Here is a 27,133-nt window from a genome sequence, read left to right as displayed (position 1 = left end):
TTAAATTTCTTAATTACTTTAGTTTAAATGGAAATTAAATTCTGCATAATCTCTTCTGTTTAAATTTAATTACTGAACTTTTTATGAATTATTTCTAGTATAATATTCATTTGCCACCAATTGAAGATTAAGAGGGCTGGTTGCAATTGCAATTTATTGAAAACTATACAATTACAACAACTTGATGATAAAAAAAAAGTGCACTTTCCATATAGGCAAATTAACAATTACCCTCGTCCATGTATGCCCAAGAACAAAGTAGTAATTCAAAATACGGTAAAAAGTTTCTTAAAAAAAATTTCCGTGTTGATATCATGCGTTTTACATTAATTTGAATAAAGAATGGTGTGGTAGTTAAATAGTTTATCAATTTCATTTCAATTAAAAAAATTCTAAAAGATTATAATTTTTATTTAAAAATAATTTAAGAATATAATAAACTTTAAATAATACTCCCTTCGTCCCAACTAAGTTGAGTCGTATTCTTTTTTGGGATGTCCCAACTAAATTGAATCATTTCTTTTTTTTTCGACAAAAAATAAAACATTCAATCATTATTACTTTATTTAATTATCTACTTTACTCTCTATTTATCTTTCTTACTTTATTCATCTCTCCTACTTTCAACATAATTTCTTAATCTACGTGCCTACAAGTTTTGTCTCAACTTAGCTGAAACTGGGGGAGTATAAAAATAAAGTTAAGTGTTCCCATAGAAATAAGTCATATTTTCTTTTTCGTCCGTTTCATACAAATAGTGCATATTCATTTATGGTAACCTTTTTTTCTTCTTATATTTTACTTATCATTTATGGGTCCCACCATTCACTACTCAATTTCAAATTTTCAAAATTTCAATTATTTTTTCTTCTTCTCTCTTACTTAACGAAATACACATTAAAATTCATGTCAACCCCAAATAACCTATTTATGCAAGACTGAGGGAGTATAATTTAATAATCATTTATAAAAATTAATTTTAATTATTATAGTTTTAGAAGTAATTCCATCATCGGTAGCTCATTCTGAATGTAGATGATTAATTTATACCATATCATAATTATTATTGCTTTAGGAGGAGTATCATGGAGTAGCACATGTTCTAATCTATATTAGCAATAATAATATTAGTTGCTATTATTATTAGATTATATCACAATTTATAATTGAAAAGTATATTAATATAATAAAATATTATGTATAATGTTACATTTTGATATTATTAATTACTTTTAAATACTACTACAGTACTATATTAGTATATGATAAGCTCATAGATTAACATACTTACTAATGCAATAATGTGGGAAAGATTAGTTTCTGTAAGAGAGTAGGGAGATTGAAGAGACTTAAGGGGAATGGGAAATTTCATGTGATTTTAAAAAATATTTTTCTATTTTAAGATTTTATTATTTTTATAAAAATAAAATTCGTCAGAACCTGATATAATGTGTTTACTATAAAAAACAAAAAAGAAATTATATAAACACAACTATAAAACAATTATTAGTATATTGATATCTGAAATTATATTATAAGACACTATATTTTTAGTATAATTAATCATTTTACAGTATAACATAATAAAATATTATAGACAATCTGATCGTGTCACAACTTAGTTAATATTGATTCCAACTTGGTATAATAGGAAAACATTTTAAAAAAAACAATTATTAGTATATTGATATCTGAAATTATATTATAAGACACTATATTTTTAGTATAATTAATCGTTTTTACAATATAACATAATAAAATATTATAGACAATCTGATCGTGTCACAACTTAGTTAATATTGATTCCAACTTGGTATAATAGGAAAACATTTTTAAAAGGACAAAAACATAATCTTAAATTTAAAAATAGTGTAAAAATAAATTATTGAAAACAGAAAATTAAAAAATTAATGAATCTAATAAAAGAAATACGTATCAAAGTGTAAAATTTGGATTAGAGAAATGAAATAAAAAAAACAACTAGAATTAAATAGAAGAGTAATAGTGTAAAATTATTTGAGCAGTAAATAACTTATTTGAAACATTAATCCCCATATCATTTAAATTTACTAAAATGTCATGGCCAGCACCCTACTTATTATGGTTCATAACAAATTTAGACTATTAAATGCATAGAAAATCACACCACACAATTCCTACTGTTTGATTTTCCCACACCAAATGTGAGTGCCTTAATTTCGCACAATGAGTAGTTGAACATTACTCCTCAGTTTGACAATACTACCAAATTCATTTACCACATTTATAGCCATGTAAATTACTTGTACAAAAGTGAGGCTCGCTCTCACTCTTCTCTCTCTAACTATCTATCCATATAGACTAATTTAATGCCTTCATTTTTTGCTTTTGTGCTGGTGTAGGCAACTTGACATCAGTGGCCAATCCAAGTGCTTCAAGAGCCCTAATTGCATACCAAGTCATATCAATTTGCCACCACTCTAGCCCATGTCTAGCTGAATACTCAAATGCATGGTGATTGTTGTGCCACCCCTCTCCAAATGCAAGCACTGCCACCCACCTAAAAATCACAATTTTTCTCCATCAAAATTCGATATACATTTCGTGAGATGTACTGATGTAATAAAACAAGATTCGTCGTCATGTCACCAGTTGTTCCGTGATAGGTCACCGGTGTTCCATGCTTGTTTGCCCCAAACATGGCAAGCCGAATTCACTAGCCAAGTGATATGGTAAACCCACACTGTCCTCACACCCTGCACATGTTTGATGAGTCATGAGATTTGGTTCAATTTCACATTCACACATATATGAGGCTATTACCAACTATTCCAACTAGTGGTGTGGAATAAAATTGAACACACTAGCACATGTTATTGATGGCCCACCCGAGATTAAATTGACCCGAGATTATCACTTACGATTCCAAAAGTGTACAAACGAGATTAAATCGACCCGAGATTATGACTTACTATTCCCCAAACAATGAAGGGAAGTCCACCCATTGCATAGAGAAGAGCTCCAAGTGCTACTTGATGAAGAATATAAGTGTTTTGAAGAAACTTATAGAAGGGCTGTTTCTCTAAATCTCCAACATTGGTTGGCTCCCCACACTGGAAAAGTTAAAATGTCCCAATGAAAACAAAAATCAAGGCAAACAAATTTAACAAAAGAGTGCTAAATTCTAATCTATTCTCACCCTTTGAGTAATATTTTCAGAATCAAAGAACCAACTGATATGACTAAACCAAAATCCCTCAATGGGGCTGTGTGGATCTCTCTCAGAGTCACAGAACTGATGGTGGAATCTGTGTGTGCTCACCCACTCAATTGGATTCCCCTGTTCCAAAAATTATACAAATTCAACATCAAACATCAAATTTATGTTCTTCAGAGAGAGAGAGGGGGGTGGGGGGGAACCTGAAGGGCAAGAGAGCCACAGTAAGCAAAGAAATACTCAAGCCATTTGGGAAGCTTGAAGCTTCTGTGTGAAAGATTCCTATGGAAAGAGAGAGTGATTCCAAGAAGCCCAGTAATCACATACAATGCAACAGCAACACCCAAGGCACCCCAGTTGAATGTGGAAGGAGCTAAAACACATAACAAATGCATAGCCGCCACCACACTAACAATCCCAATATCCAAAGAATTCCACTTTCTGCTCCAAAACACATTCCTCTTCCTCTTCACCACCACATCCGAAAACAGAATTCTGCCAAAGTTTGAATCTTTTTCATCTCCAGATAGTGGGATCGACGCTGCACGCACAATTGGACTAACCCTTGTGATCTTCGCATCTTTTCTTCTGAAAAAGATGCTATCTTTGAGGGAATTTTGTGGGAATCTTGCGTTTGATGCAAAATGTATCGAATTCTGATGTTTGAGTGTGATTTTCAAGGGGTTGAATCTGTGAAGAGATGGGAATTGGAAGGGCTTCAGATTGGACGGTGGTGGCGCCAAGAGAGCCATTTTTCTTGGCGTGGGTTTGTTATGTGTGAGATGCGAGGTTTATATAAAATTGTGGGGTTGTGTGAAAACTGAAAAGTTTGAATTTTTATTTTCAAGAATTTGATGTCATCGAAGTGTAAATGGACGGAGAAAATAAAATGCAACGTGACAAAGAAGTTGATTAACTGATAAGGCGGTGAGAGTTTTATAGGGTTCAATAGTGGAATTAGAGATTTTGGATAGTTGAGGGGATCCTGTTATGACAATGAAGTCAAGATTTTTCTTTTTTCTTTTTTTTTGGCCATTTTTTTATTAAAGATATTTAATATGCACCATTTTTGTCATTTTCTTGTATATGAGATATTTTGTTTATGAGTGGCTGCCTTTAAATTCCCAGATTATGCTATCTTTGTTTATCTGAATCAAAATTTTCTTGAGCTTGCAAGAATGGCTGCAGCAACTGCTACTACAAGTGCATCACTTTTCAATTCTTCTAAGCAAATTGCATCCACTTCTGGTGGTGTTCCTTCAAGATCACATGGTAATGCAATCTTTTGCTTTTGATTGATGCAATTCTTATTCTTTTTTCACTTCGTGATGAAGTTAAAATCAGTTGGTATATTTCTAGATTGATTTGATTCACACAAGCGTTGATGTGTTGATTTGTAGCTTTCACTTCAAGAAATAAGGATGTAATCTTGATGTTGATATATATTCTTGAATCAGTTGACATATAGTGTTTGAGACCTGATTTAGTGATCTCTATCTCTTCCTTGTATGGCTGTTTCATCAAGGTTTAATCTTTTTCTGTGAGAAAGAGAGGGATTAAGATTTAAGAGTGATCTCATGGTGTTTTACTATAGCATTGAGGCCTTATTAACTTCACACCATCGTTATGCTGAACTGCAGCTGTTAGATTCTTCGGTGCTCCTGTGCGAATCAGTGATCCGATCAAGAGAAAGTCGAGCAAGATCAGTGGGAAAGTCACTGCTGCAGCTTTGGTTGCAGCACCTCCCGCTGAGGAAATTAAAGAGTGAGTTCTTGAAAAAATTCGTTAACTAGTAGTAATATGATTGCTCGTTGTATTGATGTATTCACCTCGTTATCCAGATATGTGCTTCCTTCGTGGGCTGAATTCGATCTTGGAAGATCTCCCGTGTACTGGAAAACTATGAACGGCTTGCCTCCTACTGCAGTACGCAAACGCCCCTCAAAACTAGTCCTTTTTCAAGTTTTTACAACTTCTTGTATTCCTTTCTTATTACTGCATTTGATAGGGGGAGAGGCTGAAGCTTTTCTACAATCCAGCTGCAGCAAATCTTGTTCCTAATGAAGCCTATGGAGTTGCTTTCAATGGTGATTATTAACATCTAAAAATGTAACGCAGTTTTTTTCTGATGTAGTTTTATTGATGAATAGAGGTTTTGCAGGAGGGTTCAACCAGCCTATTATGTGTGGTGGGGAGCCAAGGGCAATGCTGAAGAAAGTTAGGGGAAAAGCCGACCCACCTTACTACACGATCCAAATATGCATCCCAAAGCACGGTATACATCCACCTTTCGCTGCAGTTTCTTAGCTTTGAAATGGTGGATACTTGTCTGAGCTAGCTTGTGTTGGTTATGCAGCATCGAGTTTGATATTCTCGTTCACAAATGGAGTGGAGTGGGACGGCCCCTACAGGCTGCAGTTCCAAGTGCCCAAGGCGTGGAGGAACAAACCAACGGAGTTCTTCACTGAGGGCCTTGCTGAGGAGTTGAGTAGAGAAGGTGCATGTGAAGAGGCTATATTTCCAGATACTAATGTGGTGGTGACAAGCTGTGCCATGGTTGGAAACTTATCAGTCGAAGGCGTAAGTCATCGTTGAATCTCTCTCGATATATATGTATCTCTGTCTCTGTCCCTCTGATGAGAAGTTGTGTGTTGAATGCAGGGGGATAGGTGCAATCTTGATTTGGTGCCTGGGTGTATGGATCCAGGGTCACCTATGTTTGATCCACTGGCTAATGTGGATGATGGTTCTTGCCCTCCTTACTCTGATTCTGAGGATTCATAGACATCTTTGTTCCCATTTGTTTCCACTCATGATCAATGTTGAGACACAAGTATCAAATTCATGTTTTAGTCTGTATATATATATGTATAATCTCACATTCCCACCATGTAATAGTAGTCACTTTCATTTGAAATATACACATATTCATAGCTACCATTAAATTGAGATTATGAAAAACAGCTTCCTACTCCCTTAATAACACAGTTCATAGTCTAAGCCCTAAGGTGGTTGTGTTGATTAGTTTTTTCATTTATGTTTTTAGTAATCCATTTTAAGTAAGTAAGTAGTATTAAAAAACATAACCTCCTAATGAAGTGTGTGTGTGTGTGTGGTGGTATATTGTATGGGGCAAGACTTATCTTGTAAAGCAAATTATGTAGTAGGAGTAATTGATTTCAAAATTGTTAAATAGTGGATTTCTTGAGTTTGAAACAAAGATACAGATGAGAAATTTGGAGTAAAAATTGAACCGACCCCACTACTTCAATGTGGAGCAAGTTGGTGAAACGTATTGATTTCGCAAGTTTTGGTAATCTTTACTTATGGATCTGTGATTTGAGTTGGAACAAATAGTGACTTTAAGCCCTTTTTTTTACGTTAAAAAAGAGTTACATGTATATAACGAGTTGATGATTTAACAGTAAATTATTTGCGTATAAATAAAGAAAAGCAAAAGAAAAAATAACAAATGGTTGTAAGAGGATCGATCATAACAACCAACAAACAATCACGAAAAACACAATAGCGCATTATAACAAGTCACGGAAGTGAAATCCAATCCACACCAAAGATAATTAGAAATCGAAGTAACCAAGAGAACATACAGTATCTATGATGTTAATGAAAAACAAAACCAAAGCCGATTTGACGGTTTTAGAGAAATTAAGATCGTCATAAGATGTTACTAGGGGATTTTAGTTGAATAGGAGTTAGATCGGTACACTAAAACCTAAAATGGGATACATAATTAGCTTCAATGATACTCAATAACCAATCCCTTTTTTATTTTTGAGTAAAAAATATCTATATACACTTAAATCAAAACAATTTTTTTTTTCAATTTTTGTGAGTACAAAAGGCATATAATAGAAAATATTCTTTTAATTTTGAGTTTAGTGTAAATGGTGGGAGTCTAGAATAAAAAGTTGGAGATGCTATTAGTCAATTTCTTAGAATCAAATAACCAAAAAGAGGGAAAAAAAACAGAAAGCCAGGAAGCTAAGTAACCACTAAAGCAGAATGTTGAAGGAAAACCTTTCCCATTAGATCACGTTTTAATCGGCTACACATTTGTTTAACACAATTGCGTGTTTTGGGTTCCCAAGAAAACAAATTTCATTCGTTAATTGTTTAACGATTTATTTATAAGGGAATTTTTATGTTTAGGAGAAAATATAACTCCCCTGTCAAATTAAGGCCACGTTTGGACCTAAACGCTGAACTTTTTCCACTTGTAATTCAATTACTCAATTTTGAGACTTTTTTTTGTACAAAAATACCAATATGGTCATCGTATAAAAGGCGTTTATGAATGTCTAAAATTAACAATTGACGTCTTTAGTGCCAATTAATTTAAATAAATTTAGTTTTTCCCTTTTGTTTACCCCAATAGGTGTTGATAGTTATTGAATTGATTAATTCGTCCATAAATTAAATGATTACACAATGGGAAATTTGGCCTCAAGATATTTCATTTGAGTAGTTGGGCCACCTAACTTATCCTTTTCCATACGTCTTTTTTATTTAAATTCGATGGATTATATTAAATGAGAGAGTAAAGAAGAGCAGGGATAAAATTTAATGAATTGTTTATTTTGCTGTGGATGAAATGAGAGCCTGAGACTACATATTTTCTCAGCTTTAGAAAAAAAGTATATTGGCATCTAAATAATCTAATGTAAATGTGTAACAAGTTAACCATACTAATAATAATAATGTTATGCAGTTTTTTAGCCCCGAATTAGAAATTATTTCTGCAATTAGGTAAGACTCAACTCAGATGGTTTTTATATACGAACAAAACTCTTGACTTGCATAAGACATGTCATGTCATCATCACAAATCATGCATTTCAAACAACTCTGGTTTTAACATCTAATACACAATTTCACTCTACTCGTGAGACTTGTACAAACCACCATTCCCATTGCCACTACACAATGCAGCTGCTCTGGTGATCTTGCTGTCTTCATACTTCCCGGCCAGGGAGTCGAACAGCATTCCCGCCCCGACCCCCACGGCCAGGTCGATCGTGTAGTGACCTCTCGTGGTCAGCAGCCTGATCGCTTGCAACACGTTGAGGATGTCGAATGCGTAAGCTAGTTCCCATCTCTGCATTCGTTTCATGTCTTGTGATGCGATCACCGAGGCTGCAACGTGCCCCGAATAGAACAGAAAAAACGACACATTCCCCACCGGAAAATCTGCGCCTGAACCCAGGAATCCCTGCCAAGAAAAATCAAATTTTTATTAACAACATCCATAGTAGCAGATCCTCTGTTCTACTCTGTTTTCTCTTTATTAAATGGGGATTATAATTTCTATGTATACAATTTGAAACTCATTAGAACTTTAATATTTTTGGAGCATTTTATGTGGTCTACATCTGCATTAACTGGGGATGTCCATTTCTTCAAGACAAACAACAACTACAACAGAATCTTTAAAATGAATCAAGATGTGGCCCATGTCACACATGGGGTTGAGCTAATGGAATTAAATATATATACACATAGATATTCTTGGCTTTATGTCCACCACTTGATTCTTGGCAGACACAGCACAAAACCCCTTGATTTATATCCAGCTACTCAACAATGAGTTAAATTTCAATAATTCTTTAATAATGATACTGTATTGAACCATGATTAATTGCACCTAATTAATGTGATTGTGGTGACATGAGGTCAATGCTCCTCGGTATACAAGTCCAAGATTATAATAATGTATAAATATAATATTTAAAGAACGGGGAAATGATGATAATCATATTTAAAAGAGAACCTGAGGCAAAGGAAGCTGTGTGGCGTATCCAAGAATTCCTCTACATGTGAACATGAAGAGTGCTGAAATGGTGGCTCTTGGCCTTCCCTCAATCACCCATGTCCATATAATATATGTTGTCTGCATCCCAACAAAAACCTAACTCCCCAAATTCAAGTATTGTAATATTAGTAACTTCCAAAATCCATGCCCTTTTACACAATCAACAAAAGTAAGAAAAATTGAAAAGCTTGCCCAACTAAAGATAAAACCAGAATCAGTTGAAATTTAAGGCAATGGCAGCATTCTTCTTTTCCTCTTTGCCCAAATGGCCAAATGAATAATAGGAAGTATGAAGAAAAATGTATAAAAGTATAGTCTTGTGAAAGTGAGATATCCCAAATTCCAAACCCTAATCCCCAAATTCGAAAGAAGAGTAATAACAGGAAAGATACAGCTCATTTACACCTTTGACGATATCAACATCAAAGAACTAAGAAAAAATAATAAAATAAAAAATTAACGAGAGAGAGAATGCAAATCAACATCAAGAGAAAAAAGGGGCAGTTTGATTTGATTTGATGTGTTTGCATGTCCAGAAATTGAAATGCATTGAATAGAGAAAGGGAGATACCGTGTTGAGGGCAGCGAGAAGCGTGTTAAGGGCGGGGCGGGCGGAGAGGAGGCGGTGGAGGGTGGCGGTGGCGGCGAAGCCGAGATCGAAGGGCGGGGCCATGGGAGGGATCATGCGGAGGGTGTATTCGAGGGCCATGAAGAAGAGGAGGGAGACGGCGAAGGCGCAGGGCAAGGGGTGGTGGCGCAGCAGCCCCAGCGCGTCCGCCGCCGTCCATTTCAGGAAATGGGCGTCGGAGAGGCTCCTGGCGGGGAATGATTTCTTCTTGAGCATGTCTGGATCCGGGGCGGAGAGGGAGAAGTGGTCTGTTGCGGGTTTGGATTTGGCGCTGGGGGGCGAACGCACGCGGGTGGTGGTGCTGATTCCGTTCATCTGGAGGTTTGGGAGATCAGATAAGCCTGGGGAAGAAGTGGTGGTGGATGAATATATAGGAGATGACGGAGCGCACGAGGCCGCTGTGTGTGAAGATTTGTCAGTGTGTGTGAGAGATAGAGAGAGATTGGGGCGGAGAGAGTTGCACTGCGGACTTGTCACTTTTCAAAATTGAAGAGGTTTTTGTGACGCGTCTACAATCTCAAATAACTTTATGAAATTGAATAATCAGAATAAATTCATGATCAATGGTATTATAGGATTAGGACGTAAGTGATAGGATGTGATGTAATCAATGTTGTAAAAAAATATTATGAACGCTTCTCACTCTCTTTAACCCTTTTATTTGCTTTAACCATATAAACTTTGAATTTCAAATGTTTGTTTTTTTTTTTTATTTTTTGTGTTCAAGACAAGGAGATCCAAGTGATTAGTCATCTTGCTAATTTTAGAATTTTAAAAATAGATCTACTAATCTAGTCTTTAATTGAGAATGAATAGATCTCTACTATTCAACCATGTACTTTGACTTTTTTTATAGAGTTTTTGTGTTGGGACGAAATGTCAAAACTCATATAGTAATAATCATCTCAACATGTTAAGAGTAGAAAAATGTGAAATTTTCCTCGTGGCTATTGTCTGAAATTTCCAGCACCGGCCATTTTTTCTTTCATATTGGAAGCCTCTACCATTAGATTTTGATTTTAGTAGCATGGTCTGTGATTTTCCATATTCCATATTGTAATTAGTATTCCTTAGTTCCTATCTAGACTCTCTTAATTTTCTATATTAAATTTCTTTGAAAGCAAACGGAAATTTACTTAATCGATTAGTGAAATCTAACCAATAGATCGAGAATAAATTAAGGATTTTAGTCTCAACGATAACGCGGTAAAAGGAAACCATTTTTCTTCATGGTGAAAAAACAGTGTGTGTTAGTATTGAAATACAAAACAAAAACAGCCAATTAAAATAAGCAGGATATGTACGTTTAACAAACCAAACATAAAAGTGGAAACTTGACAACTCTACAAAAAACAACATTACCCAAAAGACACTGTGTGTATCAAAATCTCATCAAGTGCGGTCCGATAGCAACCAAACTCGAATCACTTTGATGATATCGGTGAGGGAGACGACTCCAGTGAGCATACCTGATTCATCGACAACCCAAGCTCGATGCACGTGGTTGCTCACAACCTTGTCCACCACCTCCCCGAGCTTGGACTCGGGCCGGCAGGTTATGAGCTCGTCTGTGGAGTTCCTCAGGCCAGAGGACTCGTGCTGTGGGATCTCTGATAGTTTGTTGATGAACTCCATCACGCTCACATGCAAGCACGATTGCAGCACTGATATCGGGCATCCTCGCAGATCCGTGGCCGAAAATGTTCCCACAGGCTTCCTGCCTTTACCCTGACCCATTTCACACAATCAACTAATGTCACAATTCAACGGTTAGTCATCCGAGGGTTCAAGAAGACAGAACACATTTCACAGCTATTTCTTGACAAGATTTCTTTTGATGTCAAACTAAAGTTAAAACTCAAATAAGCTTAAAAATTAATCAAGTTTCAAGATGGGAAGAAGGAAGTTACATCTATAAGCTTTGTGTGATCCACATTAACGGCGCCAGTAGATTCAAGAATGGGTACAGCGTTAAGAGCAGCTTTGTTCATGGAAATTATAGCATCCATCACTTTGGTTTTCTTGGAGACACCAACAACAGCATCAACGATGGCTCCAAGTTGGGCGATGGGGCGTTGAAGGAGAGGTTGGAGATCGTGTTCGTGGTTCTTCAAGAATCTGAGGAGATCCATCTGGGTAAGCATATGATAGCTAGATGCAGATTCCATGAGCTCCACACCAGCTATGTTTTCCATTTGGCTGTCAACAGGAACTAAAGCTCGATGTATCCCTTTACAGAACACTTCCATGCAGTCTGTTATGCTGCCATTCATTCAAACAATCAACATACATTACAATAAACACTACACCTCATTCAAATCATTACCATTCATGTGTAGGCCGGCTACTAGACATGGACCAAATACAGATCTAATCATAGTATTAGGATTAGAACAATCCTCCCTTCAAAATACGGATTCCATTTCATCACACGAAGCATAAAAATAACGAATATAATGACATGCTCTAGCAAGATATAGGAGTATGAGAGCAAACAAGATGCTAGCTAGGAATTATGAAAAAATAAATCTGTTTTACATGTCATTCGATACCAAAATTGAAGCTGTTAGAAAGCATAAATTAAAGGACATGCTAGGAAATAATTGATGAATTTCATACTAGTATTAATTTGTAATTGTGAGAGATTACTGAGTATTAGTATTGATCGTCCACAATGTGAGGCTCTCGATGCAATGGCCGATAATCGAGGAAACGGGAACTTGCATCCGACGGTGGAGATCCTCGGGGCCGTTTCCGGCGATGTGAGCGAGCACATCGAGCATGGTGACCATCCCGATATAATGCTTCCTAGCCACCCCGGTCTGCTTATCGGACTCCATGATCATGGACCCGCCCGCCCCGATCCAGTGACCCGGCGGGGCGGCTACCGGGGCGGCCAGGATCCGGTTGGCCATGAGGGCGTTGATTGTGTCGGCTAGGGAAGCGGTGTAGGGCACCTCCACCAGCCTTTTCTTGTTCGTGATCAGATCGCTCACTTTCGTCTCCCCAAGCATGCGTCTCCCTTCGCCTTGCATTTTTTGCTTTTCCAGATTCATTCAAATCGATGGATTTATATGCTTCTTCTGCTTGTGGAAATGGAAATATATATCTCATCTCCAAATTCTGAATTTCAGAGGACGTGTCAACTTCTTCAATTTCCTCACACTTCTACTCTTGACACGTGTCTCTTCCAATAAATTCTGAATATTGGAAACCTATTTATTTAATTAAATAGTTCTGTTGAATTTTTATCCAGCTACGAAAAAAAAATGTGATGAAAATTCCTTAAAAATAATAACTATTCCTATAAAGTTTGAACTTAAAATAACAAACGTAGAAACATAAGATATGAATTCCAGGACTAAGGCAATATTTACAACATGAATTTTGTAAAATAATTAAAACTAATTCTCAATTTATTTGATGACGTATTGTAAAAAATTACTAGTAGTATTTCTTTCAGACAAAAAAATTACTGTACTATACAAAGTTTACTTAGTGTGGGGCCCTCTAAATAAAAAATAGGGAGTAATTAAAATGATTTTTTCAATGTGTATGCCCCAATCTCAGATCTTCAGCTGAAAACACATCAAACACATTAGATACAGAGTGTAATTCGGCTACAAACGAATCGATTTGTCAAGATGATGTCCGGCAATTACACTTCCATAGACAATCAAAATGTTGGCGGATCTGTTCCGGTATATTGTTTCTCTCTTGCTAGATCTGATTTTACCTATCTAGTTATTCTTCTATATGCCGATTCATAGATTTGTTGGTGTCGATATTGTTGCAGGCAGTCGCCGATTCGCCGGCGCATGTTGCCGTCAAATTTGCTGGTAATTTTCATTTTCCACCTATTTTTTTTTTCTTCCCATGGGAATTCGATGGTTCTGATGTATAGTTTGCATGACGATATTGTGTCCAGATTCCAGTCTTCAGACATTTCCGCCTTCCGGAGCTCAGGGGAAAATATCCGGTGCCGCACAACCTCCTCGTGATGCCGATGGTATTTTTCTCATTTATTGAGTTTTAAGTATGTGATTGACTATTTTGCGTTATGCTTTGAATGGGATGCTTGAGCTGCTCTTGAGTTTCGTAATTTAATTTTGTCGTGATTGGATTATTTGAACTGCTGCAGATTTGTTAGTTATCAGTTTTGAGTGATTTGGCTGTTGTGAATTGTGCTATGATCCTAAACTTAAAGATTCACTGCTACATACTTATTAAACTGTGTTGTGATACTTTGAATTAGGTTGTTCTGTTTATGTAATCAATATGTTAGTGCTATTAACAAGATCAGTGAAATAACATAGGAGATGTATGAAGGTAGTCTGCGGCTTTGTAGCTTCTTAATGCAAGTTTTTTCTCTGTTTGGCTGTGCCTGACTTCCTTAGATCAGTAAGAGTAATTTATTTCTGTTGCTTTTGATTCCAAATTAGTAATTCACAATGTATGGTCTTTCTTGATTTAGATTCATTTGGAAAACCAGCGGCTGGTTCTGACGAACCTCAGCAAAGCGGTTGGTTTCGGTCGTTCACAATTGCTGCGTACAAGCCCTATTTTGATGTTGATACAGCTGATGTTTTGGAAAGGATAAAAGATTCGCTGTTTCCTTTCAATGGAAGCTTCTCTGAAAAGACTGCTAATAACCCAGATTTGTGAGTTTGCTATATGACACGCTTCTCTTACTCTGTGTCCATTGGTTTTAGTTTACACAAGCAAGGACTTAAACTGCAAGGTTTATATATCTTCCCCACTATAGAGGTGAAAAAATTCGTGGAGTCGGGAATTAATTAAGAACGTATTTCTGATGGATAATCTTTGTATATTGACTTGTTTATTTTTGCATATATCCCTCAAGAGAAAAGGTTGCAGGGATTCTCCTACTAAGAACCGAACAATGTCATTTGGGTTGTTTCATTTCAATCATGCATTCATGAACCTATTCATTCTTGACTCAATTGGATGTTGTAAAATTTCCATGATGAGGACCATTTGCCATATACCATGAGCAATTTTACCTATAAGTCTATAACTGCTTTGTCTTTTAGAATCTTTTTAGGGTTAAAAAAGGTATCTGCCATTTGCACAAAGACTAAGGATTTCCATGCTGTTATCCACATGGAATTCTGACTGCTGAGTTGAGTGGGGTAAAAGTTAAAAATAAAATGAGTAGTTTGTTCTTTGTTGTAATAAACATACATTAGGGTGTATCAGTTTAAATAAGGAAAGTATGGGGCATGAATTAATTTAGTATTTTCCCTTATAGTATTATACCATTCCAAAACTCCTATAAGCTATGATGATATCAGGAAAGAGTGAATAAATTTCCAGATTTGTGGCGATATACTGAAACTCGCAAGGAGATAGTATTTGAATGTCTCCCCACTGTAATTTTCCTATCTGTTTTGGCTGTTATATCCTAGTCTCCTAAGTAATGCTTGATTTAGCTCGTGATTTGCTCCATCGAATCAACTTGATAGGATTAGTATATTTGGATGTATGCCACATTATATCGAAATTTTATCCTTAATTTCATATCAACAATATTCTTATGGAGAAAATTAGAGAAGTGACAGAATAGTTCTTTACTTGTGATTGCAACTTGTGTCGTCATTTTGTAGATAAACATTGTGATGGGAATGGGATTGATGTTTTTAACTTAGTAGTTGGTATATGCTTTGGCAGAGTACATATAATCATATGATCTTACATGCAATTTTGACATCTACAGTACCTCTATATCTGTGGTCCAGCTTTACCATTCTGATCTCGAACAATGAATTCAGTATTTAATGTTTGTGTAATACTGATTCTCATAGGACGCTGTCTTTAAAAACCTGTTACAACATGCCTCATGTGTTCCTTATCACTATCTCATAATGCCTTTAGTATAGCATGCCTACGAAACATCATATTCCCCCCGTAGTTTGATTCTGTTTCTGGACTGCAGTAACAAGATTAGCAACCGGAGGCACATGCCGAATCTTGACTTTTATTGTTCTTTCTGTTTACAGGTACGGGCCTTTCTGGATCTGCACTACCTTGATATTTGTGGCAGCTTCCATTGGAACATTTGTTACTTATATAGCACACAAAGTGCAGAAAAAAGAATGGGACTACGATATTAATCTGATGACCTGGTCTGCTGGTCTATTTTACGGCTATGTCTCTATAGTGCCTCTTGCCTTGTATTTAATCCTGAAATACTTCTCCGCTCCATCCGGCTTCGTCCATCTCCTCTGTCTGTATGGCTACTCACTGTTTGTCTTCATTCCTGCTATGGTAAGATAAAGTTGCATCTTTCTTCGCATGGTTAATGGTTTGATCCGTTTGAGCTTGGAGAGTGTCTCTTCTTGTCTGCTGTTTGTTGAGTGGCTCTATTGTTGAGATATAAACATTATTTTTTGGGTTTTTGTTGCAGTGTTTATCTGTTATACCTCAGGAAATCGTGAGATGGGTAGTCGCTGGTGTAGCTGGCTTCATGTCCGCTTCATTCGTTGCCCTCAACCTGAGAAACCACATAAAGTCTGCCGGTGAGAGATGGTTCCTCATTGTTGCTGGTATCTTCTTGTTGCAGCTGGCTCTTGCTTTGGTGCTTAAACTCTATCTGTTCACCATCTCAGTATAACCGTAATTGTGATCATAGAGAGAAAGAGAGAGAGAGAGAGAGAGAGTTGTGGACTTCATTTTTTCAAAAATCTACTACTACTATATGCTAATTGTAAGTTGGATGGAATATACCATAATCATTCATTTTTGACGGTGTTGTACGTGTTTTAATGGATCAAAATGTGAATACTCAATATATACCTTGAATTCAATCAAATTTACCCTATTGAGATGTTGGTTTTGTTTTTGGGGCTTTACTAGTAGTATATGTATTAGATGTAAATGAAAAATGTGTGAGATTTTATTTATTTATAAATTAAAAGCACAAAAGTGTGTAGGGTTCTTACTTAATTTATGCCCACGATTACTATTTCTTAATTCTCTTCAACTCACAAAGTGTGTGGATTGGTATTTGTTGAGAGGGAATCATAATTATTTATTGTTGTGTTATTTGTCCCATATCCATATGCTTTTGGTTGCATCTCATCAATTAAACTTTTTTGTCTTCATTTAACTCACTTTGTTTCTCAGAATATTCGCATGTTCATTACATTCAATCATAAACTAAGACTCCGTTAATTAAGATATTACCGAAAAAATTAATTTCAGTGTTAGGAGTTCTTTTTTCTGGACAAGTTTTTAGCTTTAATGGAAAACTAGGAGTATATATAAAATCTATGCAACAGAAAAAGGTAGAAAAACCAGAAAACCAGTTAGAAAACTTCCGTATCCGAATGGCCAAATTTATTGATTTATTTTAGAGTAAAGACCAAAGTTGGTCCTGAACATATGATTATTTTACGCTTTTGGTCATAAATATTATCTTTTGGATTTTGTGGTCCTGAACATATGAAAATTTGATCATTTTAGTCCTCCGTCAACATTTCCGTTAAAAACTAACGGTCGACGGTCATCTAAATGTTTCCTACTAGAAACAAGAAAAGAAAAAAATGAAAATAATTAAATAAAGCATAGGACGATTGACCACAGGTCCATAGCTACTTTGAAACTTGATTTTTTTTTTATCATTCCTGGATGATTTTTTCTGTACAAGTGTACAACTATATGAAGAAATAACACTCTCTCACACACACCACAAAATTAATTTTATTAAAATATTCAAATTTCCAACCTCCTTATTAAGGAGTAAACATGTTAGCTATAGATATGTTCAATTGTAATCTCAACATGATTATTTAGAAAATTCAAAACACATTACAATGGATTAGGTGTTGCTGCTCGTCACGTAACTTAGTCATTTTAGTATTTAAATAATTAATTGATTGCTCAAACTGTTATGTGGTGATATTATTCAATAATAATGTCTGAAAGGTACCACCAACCGCTACATCATATAATAATTTCTTCAAATTTGTGTGAAATGTTTAAATTTGGACAAAGGATGTCTACATTTTGTGTCTTGAAATTGTGCTAATTCACACTTTATTATTCCAACTTCATTTTATATTTTAAATATATAATATAACCACCGACCCTCCCATAAAGTAGATGGACTTGCTCTCTGTAATGAGACATTATAATATTTTTATTTTTGTAGAATAATACTCCATCCATTTTATTTTCCATTATATAAGAACAGTAAATAATTGGTTTTTTAAAAGCTGGAAGAAAAAGTAGAGAAGCAGTGGGAATTTTCGAATTCTGGAAGAGGAAAGCTCCAATAATCATTCAAGCAAACTTCAAAAACAAGAGAACGACATCTCTCTCTCTCTCTCTCTCTCCTACACAGAGCATACCCAATCAGCTCCATCTTTCTCGTTATCTCGATTTATTATAAACCTCCCTACTTTTGTCAATTCTAATTTTTTTTCTTTGCTCAATCGTTGTCGCAAGCAAAGCATCTGCTCCCTCACCACGATCGCTCTCAAAACGAATAAATTCTCCATTTTGAACTTTGTAGCTTTGCTCAAGTGATGGTTTTTCAGTCATGGCGGCGCTATTGAGCTTAAACAAGTTCCGGTGAAAAATCTGCAGAAAAGGGGGGATTCTGTTGTGTAAAGGTTTATGGATTTCTTCTCATTTTTTTGCTGTGGTAGGGGTTCAGATCGGTAAGTAGTTCAGTTTATATGGGTCAATGTTTGTTTCTATTGCTCTTTCTTTACTTGAATTTGAGCTACCCCTCAATTCGATTCATTTTACTGATTTTTAGCATTTTCATTTTCATTTTCCTCTGTAATTTATATAGGAAAAACCAAGGGAAAAAGGAGACAGCATGGAGGATTTTTTCTCTGAAAGAATTGCAATTGGCTACAAACAATTTCAACTATGATAACAAGCTTGGAGAAGGTGGATTTGGCAGTGTTTATTGGGGTCAGCTATGGGATGGTTCTCAAGTAAGACGGCCTTGCCTTTCATCATTTTCGTCTAGTTTCTCATTATAGTATTCCACTGTTGTTGGAGAGTGTTAGTTTATGGTTCTGTTTGGTTATGATAATTTAACTATGGGTTCCAAGACATATGTGATTTGCCAATAGTTAGACTGTTTATCGGTTTATGGGATTTACTATCAATGAAAACAACTGTATTAGGATTCTTAGTTTTCGTTAAAATGGTTTTCGCGTGCCCTGTGCATCACGGCCTTTGGGTGCCTTTTTCTCCTATTTGCTATTCTTGCCTTTGTGCTTACTTGTTTTGGTTGTAGCTGTGTTGTGCTCATTAGTGACTGAGGTCATTCTTCAACTTTCATTTCATGTGTATTTATGAGGCCTTTTAGGAATATGTATTCGTGTTTAATTTTACTTAGATAGTCTTTTCAGGAAAGTATGTTTACGGCTAATGTTTCTTCAGTGATACTCCTATTCTTGCCTTCATTTGATATTAGTATTTTTTTTGGAAACCTTTAAATTACTACCAAATAGAGATGTTATTGAAATCAACATGGTAGACGTGATTAGGCAATGACAATATACTGAATGTGCAATAGTGTAAAGGTTGATTATGTGATCAAATAGTCAACATTTTCAAAGTTCCCTTTCTGAAAACGTGAACGTCATGCTGAGCTAGATGTTTGATTTATCTCTTTCATCTCCGAACAGATTGCTGTAAAAAGGTTAAAATCATGGAGTAACAAGGCAGAGGTTGAGTTTTCTGTTGAAGTCGAGATACTTGCTCGTGTACAGCACAAAAATTTGCTCACTTTACGCGGCTATTGTGCTGAAGGGCAAGAGCGTCTGATTGTCTATGACTACATGACCAATCTGAGCTTACTGTCACATCTTCACGGCCAACACTCTGCTGAAAGTCATCTCGACTGGACAAGGCGGATGAACATTGCTCTCGGTGCTGCTGAGGGCATCGTGTAAGTACTCATAACGACTTTTGCTCACTCAATTATCATATTCCTCCTTCCAGGCTAACTCTTGTTCAATTCCAGCTATCTGCACCATTATGCTACCCCACACATAATCCACAGAGACATCAAAGCCAGCAACGTGCTGCTAGATTCCGACTTCAAAGCTCAAGTTGCTGATTTCGGATTTGCAAAGTTTATACCCGATGGCGCGACGCATGTGACCACGAGGGTCAAGGGTACTCTTGGCTACCTTGCCCCAGAGTACGCGATGTTAGGCAAGGCATCCGAGAGCTGTGATGTGTACAGTTTCGGCATTCTCCTGCTCGAGCTTGCTAGTGGCAAGAAGCCACTAGAGAAGCTCAGTTCAACGATGAAACGCCCGATCACAGACTGGGCTCTGCCCTTGGCTTGCGAACGGAAGTTCAGCGAACTTGCAGACGCGAGGCTTGATGGTAAGTACAACGAAGAGGAGCTGAAGAGGGTCGTCTTGGTCGGACTGATCTGTGCGCATAGTCAGCCGGAGAAGAGACCGACGATGCTTGAGGTGGTGGAACTGCTCAAAGGAGACAAGGAGAAGTTTGCTGCGTTAGAGAGTGATGAAATGTTCAAGAGCCCTCCTGCTGCAGATGACAGCTGTGAATCTGTCTCAGATGAGAAAGAACAGAATCAAGAAATCGAAAATGTTTAAGGTTGGAGATTGAGCAGTTATCTATGGCTTGTAAAAATTATTGTTTTTTTTTTCCTCTTTTCTTTTTTGTCCCATTTGATCGTTGATTTTTGGTATGAAACAGAAATTTGTAAGTTGAAAGAATCGAAACGATGATTGAGTTTGTTGTGCTTTCTTGGATTGATTATTGAATCAATGGTGTATAATATCATGAATTATGATCGAATGTTTGTTGAAATATCTAAATATTAAATGAGACAAATATTCCCTCCAAGCCAAAACACAACAATATAAACATAACGGTCACCTTTTCAAAAAACAAACACACCATTTCCATTTACAAGAAAACAATGAAAAGACCTCTCTTTCTTCATTCTCCTTCTCGATCGAATTTAATGGTGAAGGTTTTCCCTAAAACGAGCAATAGAAATGGACCCATGAAAAAGTTAATCCCTTTTTCTCTTTACACCCGGACTCCCACTTATCGAAGGCTTCCGGAGCAGCACTTTCTCAATCTCTGTGTTCATAAATTGGACGGCTCTTCATTCAGTAATTATGAAAAAAATTGACCCTTTTCTTGATTCTCTTTTTTCTAGGGTTCAAAAATTAAATTTTGGTTTTGCAGGTCTTAATGTGGCGAGAAATGCTACAGTTGCCGAGCTTAAATTTGCGGTGGAGGAGGCGTTTAATCAGTTCCCCGACGACGATAGAACAAGATTATGGTAGACAACAATCTTTGGTTTCTTTTTCTTTGAGATTTTTGTGTGTGTTGTGGGTTTTTTGAAATCTTTGTTGTGTGATGGATGATAATTTTGAGTTGTTTTTTTCTCTGCAATTCTTAACTATTGTTGTTTTTTCTTTTGAAATGTGTGTTGATGAAATTGAGGATTTTGATTTTCTTCCAAAAGCTGTTATCGGCTCTTTACTTCTTCACAGTCAAGATTTTTAGTAGTATTATTTGGATTTCAGAAATTGTGGTAAAACGAAGAATTTCAGCTGTTTAGACCAATGGTGTCAGCAGAATCTGTTGTTGACTGTTGCAATATTCATGCTTCTTTGAACTCTTTGCAAGATTAATGAATTTTGGCGGTTACAGGGCCCTTGTATGGAGCCACTTCTGCTTGTGTTATGAAGGCCAGAAGCTGATCCACGACGTTGCCTGCATAAAGAAATACGGGATCAAAGATGGCGATCAGGTACTATCACCAGTCTCCAACAGTAATGTTATTGCAGAAATCATCTTGTTGTTTAGCCCTTTGTAAATTTTTATGTAGCTAGATGTTTGCTTGTTAAAGATATGAGATGAGAAATGATGTGTTTTTTAGAAAAACATTTTTGAAATTTGTATTGCAATGCAAGGTGACAAGGAAAGGGTTTCACCATTATATAAACATTCAACTGTTTTAACAATGGATAGAATAGATATATGAACTTGATATACAGAATGCATTAGCCAAATAGTTTTTCTTACAATTTAGTGTATCTCACAACTTAGGATATCATTCTACTATGTAACGAAAGAGTATGAAAGAGAACTCCGATTCACCAATTTCGTGCGATCTTGCAGCTTCGTTTCATCCAGCATTTGAGAGTAGACCTTGCACCAACACCAGAGCAGGCCAAGGATCGGAGAGTCAAGTCCAAAGACGGTTCAACGTAAGTTGGTGATTAAGTTGAAGAAAATATTCTTACAACTTCAAGCCCTTATTGTGTCTGTAGCTTAATTATGTATCAACTTCAAGAAACACATGGGTTTTCTCCCTTTACAGATGTAATGATGGTAGTGAAGAGCTTAGGTACTTGCTTCCACAAGCCAAGCCCAGATTAAAAGCTTCTTTCAAGGGGTTGCTCATATGTTCTAAGTTTAGAGATTGAATTGAAAATTCAAGAATGATACTTTCATTCTGATTTTGGGAACAAAGAAAAATTGCAGCTAGGCAGGAGTAGGATCAGTTCAAGAATTCAAGCAGTAGTGTAGTGAATGATGTATTGTTGTCTTAATCTACCATCTATAAAAGTTTATGTTCTTTTTATTTTGAGAGAAAAAAGAAGTTGATATTCTGAGATATACTGTATCAAATTTCATTTATTTTAAATTTATTTTCCCTGCAAAACACATATAGGTGTAAATGATAGTAGTAAAATAATTCCTCATTTTCTCAATGAATAACAATACTACAAAATAACAATTCTATAATAAATCTCAAAAGATTTTTAATTATTTTTAGCTTTGGATTTCTAAATTTCATGTGCAAACTAATTAAAAGAGCCAATTATCTATGAATTCAAAAGATGGGATATTAGTTTAATAATGAAAAAATAAGAGAAAAGACAAAAGGGGAAGCAACCTTCGAAAAGAGTAAAATAGTCCACCATTGTTTAATTCACTTCACGGGTACGTCTCAAACTGACTGCGACTTCTTCTTCTTCTTCCCCTCTGTGTGTTGTATTTTTTTAAAAATTTATTTTAAAATAAAAATCCGATCTTTCTGCTTTTCTCTGTAGCAATTTTATCTCTTCAGCAGTATAAGGTATGGCTTGTCTGAATTTTTAATTGCTCAATGTGAAATTGCTTTTCTTTTAAGTGTAATTGTGTATATGTGACGGTTTATTGATGGATTAGTTTGAGAATTAATGAATTTGTGTATTTTCTCCTTCACCTTTTGTAGCTGGAAATTGCATGTTGTTACTTTTTGCTGATCAATTGTAGCCTGAAACCCTTCAATTCTGTTAAAAATCAGTTCTTGAAATATGGTAAGATGTTATGTAGGGGAAAACAGAAAATTATGGTAGGAATTTATGATCCAAACTTATTGTTCCCTTTTTGTGTTTGCTTCAATCGAAATTAGAAAAAAGTGTGTTCAAATTGAAGTGATCCTGATTAAATTGTGTAGTTTAGTATTGATTTGCTAGTTGCTACTATACATGATCCCTTGGTTGCAGTGAAGGGGGATGGCTGAACAAAGCTCACCGGTAGTCCATTTTGATTTCGAGCTTTATGATGGCGATCCTGACCGGTTGAAAACTGTTGACGCTACACCTGCGTTTCCCAGCTCGTATATTGATCCCGCGTCTTTGAAACTCAAATACAGGATCGGACACGGCCTGTTTGGTGATGTTTGGGTAGCAACGCATCATCGGTCCGGAAAGGACTATGATCAGTATCATGAGGTTGTGGTTAAGATGTTGCATTCGATAAAGGAGGGTCACGAAAATGAGTTTCTTCGTAGGTTCGAAGAAGTATGGAGGAATTCAAAGTCCCAAAACTTGCAAGGTGTCTGTTGGTTGCATGGTATCTGTGTCATATCCGGGAAGGTTCATCTTCTCTGTGAACTGTTGATTAGTTTACTTATTTGTCGTTTTTGCGTGTAAAACCTTAGATATTAATGTGGTCTTTTTGACAGATCTGCATAGCATTCAAATCGTACGAGGGGTCAGTAGGTGACAGGATGGCGCAGATGAACGGAGGAAAGCTTTCATTATCTGATGTTCTGAGGTAACTAACATTGTGTGTATTCTCTCTTTCCGATGGAAAGCTCGTACTAACTATGATAAATCGCCTCAGGTATGGTATTGAATTGGCTAAAGAAATTCAACTACTGCACCAAATAGGTCTCCTAGTTCTGAACCTTAAGCCGAACAATTTCCTTCTTGATGAACGCGACCATGTTGTCCTTGGAGACTTTGGGATCCCTTACTTGCTTCTCGGGATTCCTTGGCGTGATCCTCAAGTAGCTGTGAGACTCGGAAGCCCCAACTACATGGCACCCGAACAATGGCAACCCGGAGTGAGAGGTCCAATATCCTACGAGACTGATTCGTGGGGATTCGCCTGCAGCATTATCGAAATGCTGACCGGCACTCCACCCTGGTTCGGGAGATCCCCGGAGGAGATGCACCATTCAGTTGTAGTACGCCAAGAAAAGCCCCGCGTTCCATGTGGCCTCCCTCCTGCAGTAGAAGAAGTCCTGAAAGGCTGTTTCGAGAATGACTTTCGCAACCGGCCTCTAATGTCAGACATTCTACAAGCATTTGAAAGGTTCACTCAAGTGACTGTTTTCACATATTGTTCTGTTTTTTTTAGATACTCTCAAACTAGAAATTTGGACTTTGCAGCTCGCGAAAGGCTGTTAACAGCGACGGGTCGTGGAGTAACCAGGGGAGCAATCTGAATGTGAATAAGCCACACTGCAGTGGCTATACCACATGGTTCCTTTCGAAAGATCGCCTTCAGATTGGTGACACAGTTCGTTCGAGGAAGGATATAAGCACGTGCAAGCCCGTTAGTTTGGTTGTGAAGGAAGGAGCTGTGGTCGGGCTCGAGAAGGATGGCGAAAGGGATGCATTCGCACTGGTTCAAATCCCTAGCATGCACAATCAGCTTAAGCTGAACGCCGTAACCATAGAGAGGGTCACATTCGGCTTTGCATCGGGGGATTGGGTGCAACTTATAAAAGCAAACGAGCAGCACGCATCTCTCGGGATTTTGCACTACATTCACCGCGATGGAACTTCTGGCGCCGGCTTCTTGGGGCTGGATACTCTATGGAGGGGACATTACTCCGAGCTCAGAGTCGTGGAGCCATTCTCGGTCGGGCAGTTCGTGAGGCTGAAGGCCGACATCGCCACGCCCCAATTCGAGTGGCCTCATAAACGGGGAGGCTCGTGGGCGAGTGGAAGAATCTCGCGCGTTCTTCCAAACGGCTGCCTGGAGATTGAATTCCCGGGAAGGCTCGTCCTTGGAGACAACAAACACGCTCGTTTCTTGGCTAGCCCCGAGGAAGTGGAGCACGTCTCGTTGGACACGTGTCCCGGCCTTTCGGAGAAGTACGAACTGGCCGAAGATTTTCACTGGGCGGTGCGGCCTCTGGCAATCGCATTCGGCGTGTTCACAGCCACGAAAATAGGCACCTTTGTCGGAAGAAACGTCGTTGGAGGGCTACGGTATAGATGTCAAAGGAACCGGAAGCAGATAGCCGACGCCGGCAATCAAGAGGGCCAAAGTAATAGCAACCCAGCTTGGCTCCCTCCAAAAGTTGCTAGTATCATCTTTAAAGAAGGCACCAGCATAGCAAGTCCTCGTTGATTATCTTTGTCTATAGGTTTGGTATATGTCTAAGAATTCTGCCACACTTTTGTATATATATATTGTAAATTCTAAGTGAAAATGTATGTGTTTCACTATGTATATACACAGAAAAACTGACTCATTTGCAAAAAATATGCAAGCTGTATTTGATTTTTTTTATGAGGTGTGAAATTGCATCCTTTGCTTTCCTTCCGGCCCAGCCCAATATCTTTGCTCATCTTTTAGGCCCAATACCTTGGGCCCGTGTAATTTATTCTTATTTATATCGTGTGTTTCATTTCACCTAATCGTTGCGGGATTAAGGCACTCGAGGGGCATCGGCAATGCAGCAAGATAAAAATGGCTCGGCGACGGGGGTCGTCTCACCATGTACGATAGACGAAGGCCTAATGGCTAAAAATCTTTCTTTTCTTTTAGTGTTCATGGGTTGTGGATGCACTCGTCCTTCAATTTCTAGCACAGTACTAATAAGATAAAGACTACTGTCATTCCATTTAATGATGAAATAAATATCAATATCCAATGATGACAAAATCATATCTGGAGAAGGTGGAATCTCTATAAGATTGATCGTTCGCATCAAGTGTCAAATCACTATCAATGAATTAACAATAATTATGGAAACAAAAAGTTTATATCACATGGGTTGATAATGATTTAATTCAATCAAAATCAAATACCATGTGATTTTGAAATACTTAATATTCTATCAATTTATTTAAAGATTTGACTGCATGTGCTTTTGTTTTCTAGTTCACCTTTTATTTTATTGTTTAGATTTTCCTCAAATTTACCCGTTTAGGTTTCATATTTAATCACAAATAGTTCGGTTTTCTGCGACAACATTCTTGTTTGACTATAGAAACATAGAGTGTATTGACATGTCAATAGATCATAAGGTGACGCGTGATTGGTTAAAATACTATGGTGGCGTTAGATTGCCATGACTAATAATCATGAGACTATCTATTTAGGATTAAGTTGTGGGATTATTTTAGTTGGAGGGAGGAGGCTATGACTAATTATCACGAGACTATCCATCTAGGATTAAGTTGTAGGGTTCAATCTTATGAACCTGATACATATTTAATCATGTGATTTAATCTTGGCAACCGAACACATATATGGAGTACTTTGTTTATGATTAAATTAGTCACATATAAATTAAATGACGTGTGATGGATGTGAGATGTAAATTTAACACTATGGAGAGAGACCAAGATGCAATGTTACGGGCCAAATTTTTTATTAAAAAACAACCGAACAATATATAAAATGGCGTGAGGCCCCTGTCGTATCTCGATCAAGCTATTGCGATGGGCTACCGCACTTGCGGCTCGATGGCCTAAACTTCTTTATTATACTAGTTCATGGTTTCATGACTCAACTTATTTTTAACACAAGTATACCCGCAAGTGTACAGGGCTAATGTAACAAATAGTAAGCAAAGAGTATCGTATCCACAGAGACAATGAGTATCAACCTAATTACCACGAACCAACCTCAACTACTATCTAGATGAATCGGAATTTTGGTTTTTCTAAATCTATTTAAAAGCAAGGTAAAAACAATTAAAAACAACTAGAGAACTAAAAGCAAATAAGAAAACGGATGTAGATCAAGGATGAGAAGGTAGAATCCTACGGGATCGATAACAACTATCCTATGCTCAACTAACTTCCTAACTATGCCAACAAAGGGTCTCAAGGGTTATTAAGCTATCACTAAGGTAAAACTATATCTTTTCTCAAAGCATATAATTTGTAGATTGCTACCTAGAACCGAAGTCTCCTTCC

General features: G+C 36.9%; 8 protein-coding genes across 9 annotated transcripts; 5 read left to right on the top strand and 3 right to left on the bottom strand.

Moving 5' to 3' along the window:
• Nucleotides 1-2,129: 2,129 nt before the first annotated feature.
• On the bottom strand, nt 2,130-4,007 carry LOC125205438 (palmitoyl-monogalactosyldiacylglycerol delta-7 desaturase, chloroplastic-like). Its single transcript, XM_048104365.1, has 5 exons — nt 3,400-4,007; nt 3,179-3,319; nt 2,952-3,092; nt 2,629-2,735; nt 2,130-2,539 (listed from the first exon to the last, which is right to left on the bottom strand). The coding sequence occupies exons 1-5, from the start codon at nt 3,946-3,948 to the stop codon at nt 2,341-2,343; spliced, it is 1,137 nt and encodes a 378-aa protein (XP_047960322.1). The 5' UTR covers nt 3,949-4,007; the 3' UTR covers nt 2,130-2,340.
• A 303-nt stretch (nt 4,008-4,310) lies between these two features.
• On the top strand, nt 4,311-6,133 carry LOC125205439 (protein POST-ILLUMINATION CHLOROPHYLL FLUORESCENCE INCREASE, chloroplastic). Its single transcript, XM_048104366.1, has 7 exons — nt 4,311-4,468; nt 4,837-4,960; nt 5,038-5,122; nt 5,205-5,283; nt 5,358-5,471; nt 5,553-5,776; nt 5,858-6,133. Exons 1-7 carry the CDS (start codon nt 4,375-4,377, stop codon nt 5,978-5,980), a joined length of 843 nt encoding a protein of 280 aa, XP_047960323.1. The 5' UTR covers nt 4,311-4,374; the 3' UTR covers nt 5,981-6,133.
• Nucleotides 6,134-7,964: 1,831 nt separating this feature from the next.
• LOC125208152 (phosphatidylcholine:diacylglycerol cholinephosphotransferase 1-like) lies at nt 7,965-10,321 on the bottom strand. The gene is made up of 3 exons (XM_048107726.1): nt 9,597-10,321; nt 8,984-9,121; nt 7,965-8,425 (listed from the first exon to the last, which is right to left on the bottom strand). The coding sequence occupies exons 1-3, from the start codon at nt 9,966-9,968 to the stop codon at nt 8,093-8,095; spliced, it is 843 nt and encodes a 280-aa protein (XP_047963683.1). The 5' UTR covers nt 9,969-10,321; the 3' UTR covers nt 7,965-8,092.
• A 594-nt stretch (nt 10,322-10,915) lies between these two features.
• Nucleotides 10,916-12,728, bottom strand: LOC125204631 (SNF1-related protein kinase regulatory subunit gamma-like PV42a). The gene is made up of 3 exons (XM_048103338.1): nt 12,303-12,728; nt 11,564-11,915; nt 10,916-11,381 (listed from the first exon to the last, which is right to left on the bottom strand). Exons 1-3 carry the CDS (start codon nt 12,707-12,709, stop codon nt 11,046-11,048), a joined length of 1,095 nt encoding a protein of 364 aa, XP_047959295.1. The 5' UTR covers nt 12,710-12,728; the 3' UTR covers nt 10,916-11,045.
• A 485-nt stretch (nt 12,729-13,213) lies between these two features.
• LOC125203762 (protein YIPF1 homolog) lies at nt 13,214-16,500 on the top strand. Its single transcript, XM_048102200.1, has 6 exons — nt 13,214-13,354; nt 13,450-13,492; nt 13,582-13,662; nt 14,128-14,314; nt 15,674-15,941; nt 16,081-16,500. The coding sequence occupies exons 1-6, from the start codon at nt 13,298-13,300 to the stop codon at nt 16,285-16,287; spliced, it is 843 nt and encodes a 280-aa protein (XP_047958157.1). The 5' UTR covers nt 13,214-13,297; the 3' UTR covers nt 16,288-16,500.
• Nucleotides 16,501-17,909: 1,409 nt separating this feature from the next.
• On the top strand, nt 17,910-20,440 carry LOC125203315 (PTI1-like tyrosine-protein kinase At3g15890). Its single transcript, XM_048101631.1, has 4 exons — nt 17,910-18,337; nt 18,475-18,622; nt 19,325-19,587; nt 19,663-20,440. Exons 1-4 carry the CDS (start codon nt 18,294-18,296, stop codon nt 20,267-20,269), a joined length of 1,062 nt encoding a protein of 353 aa, XP_047957588.1. The 5' UTR covers nt 17,910-18,293; the 3' UTR covers nt 20,270-20,440.
• A 156-nt stretch (nt 20,441-20,596) lies between these two features.
• On the top strand, nt 20,597-22,281 carry LOC125203167. The gene is made up of 5 exons (XM_048101469.1): nt 20,597-20,797; nt 20,874-20,970; nt 21,345-21,444; nt 21,816-21,904; nt 22,018-22,281. Exons 1-5 carry the CDS (start codon nt 20,599-20,601, stop codon nt 22,121-22,123), a joined length of 591 nt encoding a protein of 196 aa, XP_047957426.1. The 5' UTR covers nt 20,597-20,598; the 3' UTR covers nt 22,124-22,281.
• Nucleotides 22,282-22,604: 323 nt separating this feature from the next.
• On the top strand, nt 22,605-25,496 carry LOC125207800 (E3 ubiquitin-protein ligase KEG-like). Of its 2 annotated transcripts, none has more exons than XM_048107300.1 (5): nt 22,605-22,643; nt 23,192-23,563; nt 23,653-23,744; nt 23,814-24,287; nt 24,365-25,496. In XM_048107300.1, exons 2-5 carry the CDS (start codon nt 23,201-23,203, stop codon nt 25,332-25,334), a joined length of 1,899 nt encoding a protein of 632 aa, XP_047963257.1. In that variant the 5' UTR covers nt 22,605-22,643; nt 23,192-23,200; the 3' UTR covers nt 25,335-25,496. The 2 variants fall into 2 exon arrangements, with proteins under 2 accessions (XP_047963257.1, XP_047963256.1); XM_048107299.1 differs by lacking the exon at nt 22,605-22,643 and adding an exon at nt 22,648-22,779.
• Nucleotides 25,497-27,133: the final 1,637 nt, after the last annotated feature.

This window comes from Salvia hispanica, chromosome 2 (genome assembly GCF_023119035.1).
Source record: "Salvia hispanica cultivar TCC Black 2014 chromosome 2, UniMelb_Shisp_WGS_1.0, whole genome shotgun sequence".
NCBI classification, from domain to species: Eukaryota; Viridiplantae; Streptophyta; class Magnoliopsida; order Lamiales; family Lamiaceae; genus Salvia; species Salvia hispanica.
The sequence above is the reverse complement of the archived record's forward strand: the minus strand, read 5'-3'. Positions and strand labels throughout refer to the sequence as shown.

Excerpts from the sequence above, each read along its gene's own strand:
- LOC125207800 (XM_048107300.1), top strand. The coding sequence starts at position 23,201 with ATGGCTGAACAAAGCTCACCGGTAGTCCATTTTGATTTCGAGCTTTAT. Across the intron at positions 23,745-23,813 it reads TCATTATCTGATGTTCTGAG|GTATGGTATTGAATTGGCTA; the intron begins GTAACTAACATT and ends AAATCGCCTCAG. Across the intron at positions 24,288-24,364 it reads ATTCTACAAGCATTTGAAAG|CTCGCGAAAGGCTGTTAACA; the intron begins GTTCACTCAAGT and ends TGGACTTTGCAG.
- LOC125205438 (XM_048104365.1), bottom strand. The coding sequence starts at position 3,948 with ATGGCTCTCTTGGCGCCACCACCGTCCAATCTGAAGCCCTTCCAATTC. Across the intron at positions 3,093-3,178 it reads CTGAAAATATTACTCAAAGG|TGTGGGGAGCCAACCAATGT; the intron begins GTGAGAATAGAT and ends TAACTTTTCCAG. Across the intron at positions 2,540-2,628 it reads GACCTATCACGGAACAACTG|GTGGGTGGCAGTGCTTGCAT; the intron begins GTGACATGACGA and ends TGTGATTTTTAG.
- LOC125205439 (XM_048104366.1), top strand. The coding sequence starts at position 4,375 with ATGGCTGCAGCAACTGCTACTACAAGTGCATCACTTTTCAATTCTTCT. Across the intron at positions 4,961-5,037 it reads CCCGCTGAGGAAATTAAAGA|ATATGTGCTTCCTTCGTGGG; the intron begins GTGAGTTCTTGA and ends CTCGTTATCCAG. Across the intron at positions 5,472-5,552 it reads AATATGCATCCCAAAGCACG|CATCGAGTTTGATATTCTCG; the intron begins GTATACATCCAC and ends TTGGTTATGCAG.
- LOC125203762 (XM_048102200.1), top strand. The coding sequence starts at position 13,298 with ATGATGTCCGGCAATTACACTTCCATAGACAATCAAAATGTTGGCGGA. Across the intron at positions 13,355-13,449 it reads ATGTTGGCGGATCTGTTCCG|GCAGTCGCCGATTCGCCGGC; the intron begins GTATATTGTTTC and ends ATATTGTTGCAG. Across the intron at positions 14,315-15,673 it reads ACTGCTAATAACCCAGATTT|GTACGGGCCTTTCTGGATCT; the intron begins GTGAGTTTGCTA and ends TTCTGTTTACAG.
- LOC125203167 (XM_048101469.1), top strand. The coding sequence starts at position 20,599 with ATGAAAAGACCTCTCTTTCTTCATTCTCCTTCTCGATCGAATTTAATG. Across the intron at positions 20,798-20,873 it reads ATTGGACGGCTCTTCATTCA|GTCTTAATGTGGCGAGAAAT; the intron begins GTAATTATGAAA and ends TTGGTTTTGCAG. Across the intron at positions 21,905-22,017 it reads AAGTCCAAAGACGGTTCAAC|ATGTAATGATGGTAGTGAAG; the intron begins GTAAGTTGGTGA and ends CTCCCTTTACAG.
- LOC125208152 (XM_048107726.1), bottom strand. The coding sequence starts at position 9,968 with ATGAACGGAATCAGCACCACCACCCGCGTGCGTTCGCCCCCCAGCGCC. Across the intron at positions 9,122-9,596 it reads TTCTCGCTGCCCTCAACACG|GTTTTTGTTGGGATGCAGAC; the intron begins GTATCTCCCTTT and ends TTGGGGAGTTAG. Across the intron at positions 8,426-8,983 it reads CACAGCTTCCTTTGCCTCAG|GGATTCCTGGGTTCAGGCGC; the intron begins GTTCTCTTTTAA and ends TTTTCTTGGCAG.
- LOC125204631 (XM_048103338.1), bottom strand. The coding sequence starts at position 12,709 with ATGAATCTGGAAAAGCAAAAAATGCAAGGCGAAGGGAGACGCATGCTT. Across the intron at positions 11,916-12,302 it reads ACGATCAATACTAATACTCA|CATAACAGACTGCATGGAAG; the intron begins GTAATCTCTCAC and ends AATGAATGGCAG. Across the intron at positions 11,382-11,563 it reads ATCACACAAAGCTTATAGAT|GGTAAAGGCAGGAAGCCTGT; the intron begins GTAACTTCCTTC and ends GAAATGGGTCAG.
- LOC125203315 (XM_048101631.1), top strand. The coding sequence starts at position 18,294 with ATGGATTTCTTCTCATTTTTTTGCTGTGGTAGGGGTTCAGATCG. Across the intron at positions 18,338-18,474 it reads TGTGGTAGGGGTTCAGATCG|GAAAAACCAAGGGAAAAAGG; the intron begins GTAAGTAGTTCA and ends TAATTTATATAG. Across the intron at positions 18,623-19,324 it reads AGCTATGGGATGGTTCTCAA|ATTGCTGTAAAAAGGTTAAA; the intron begins GTAAGACGGCCT and ends ATCTCCGAACAG.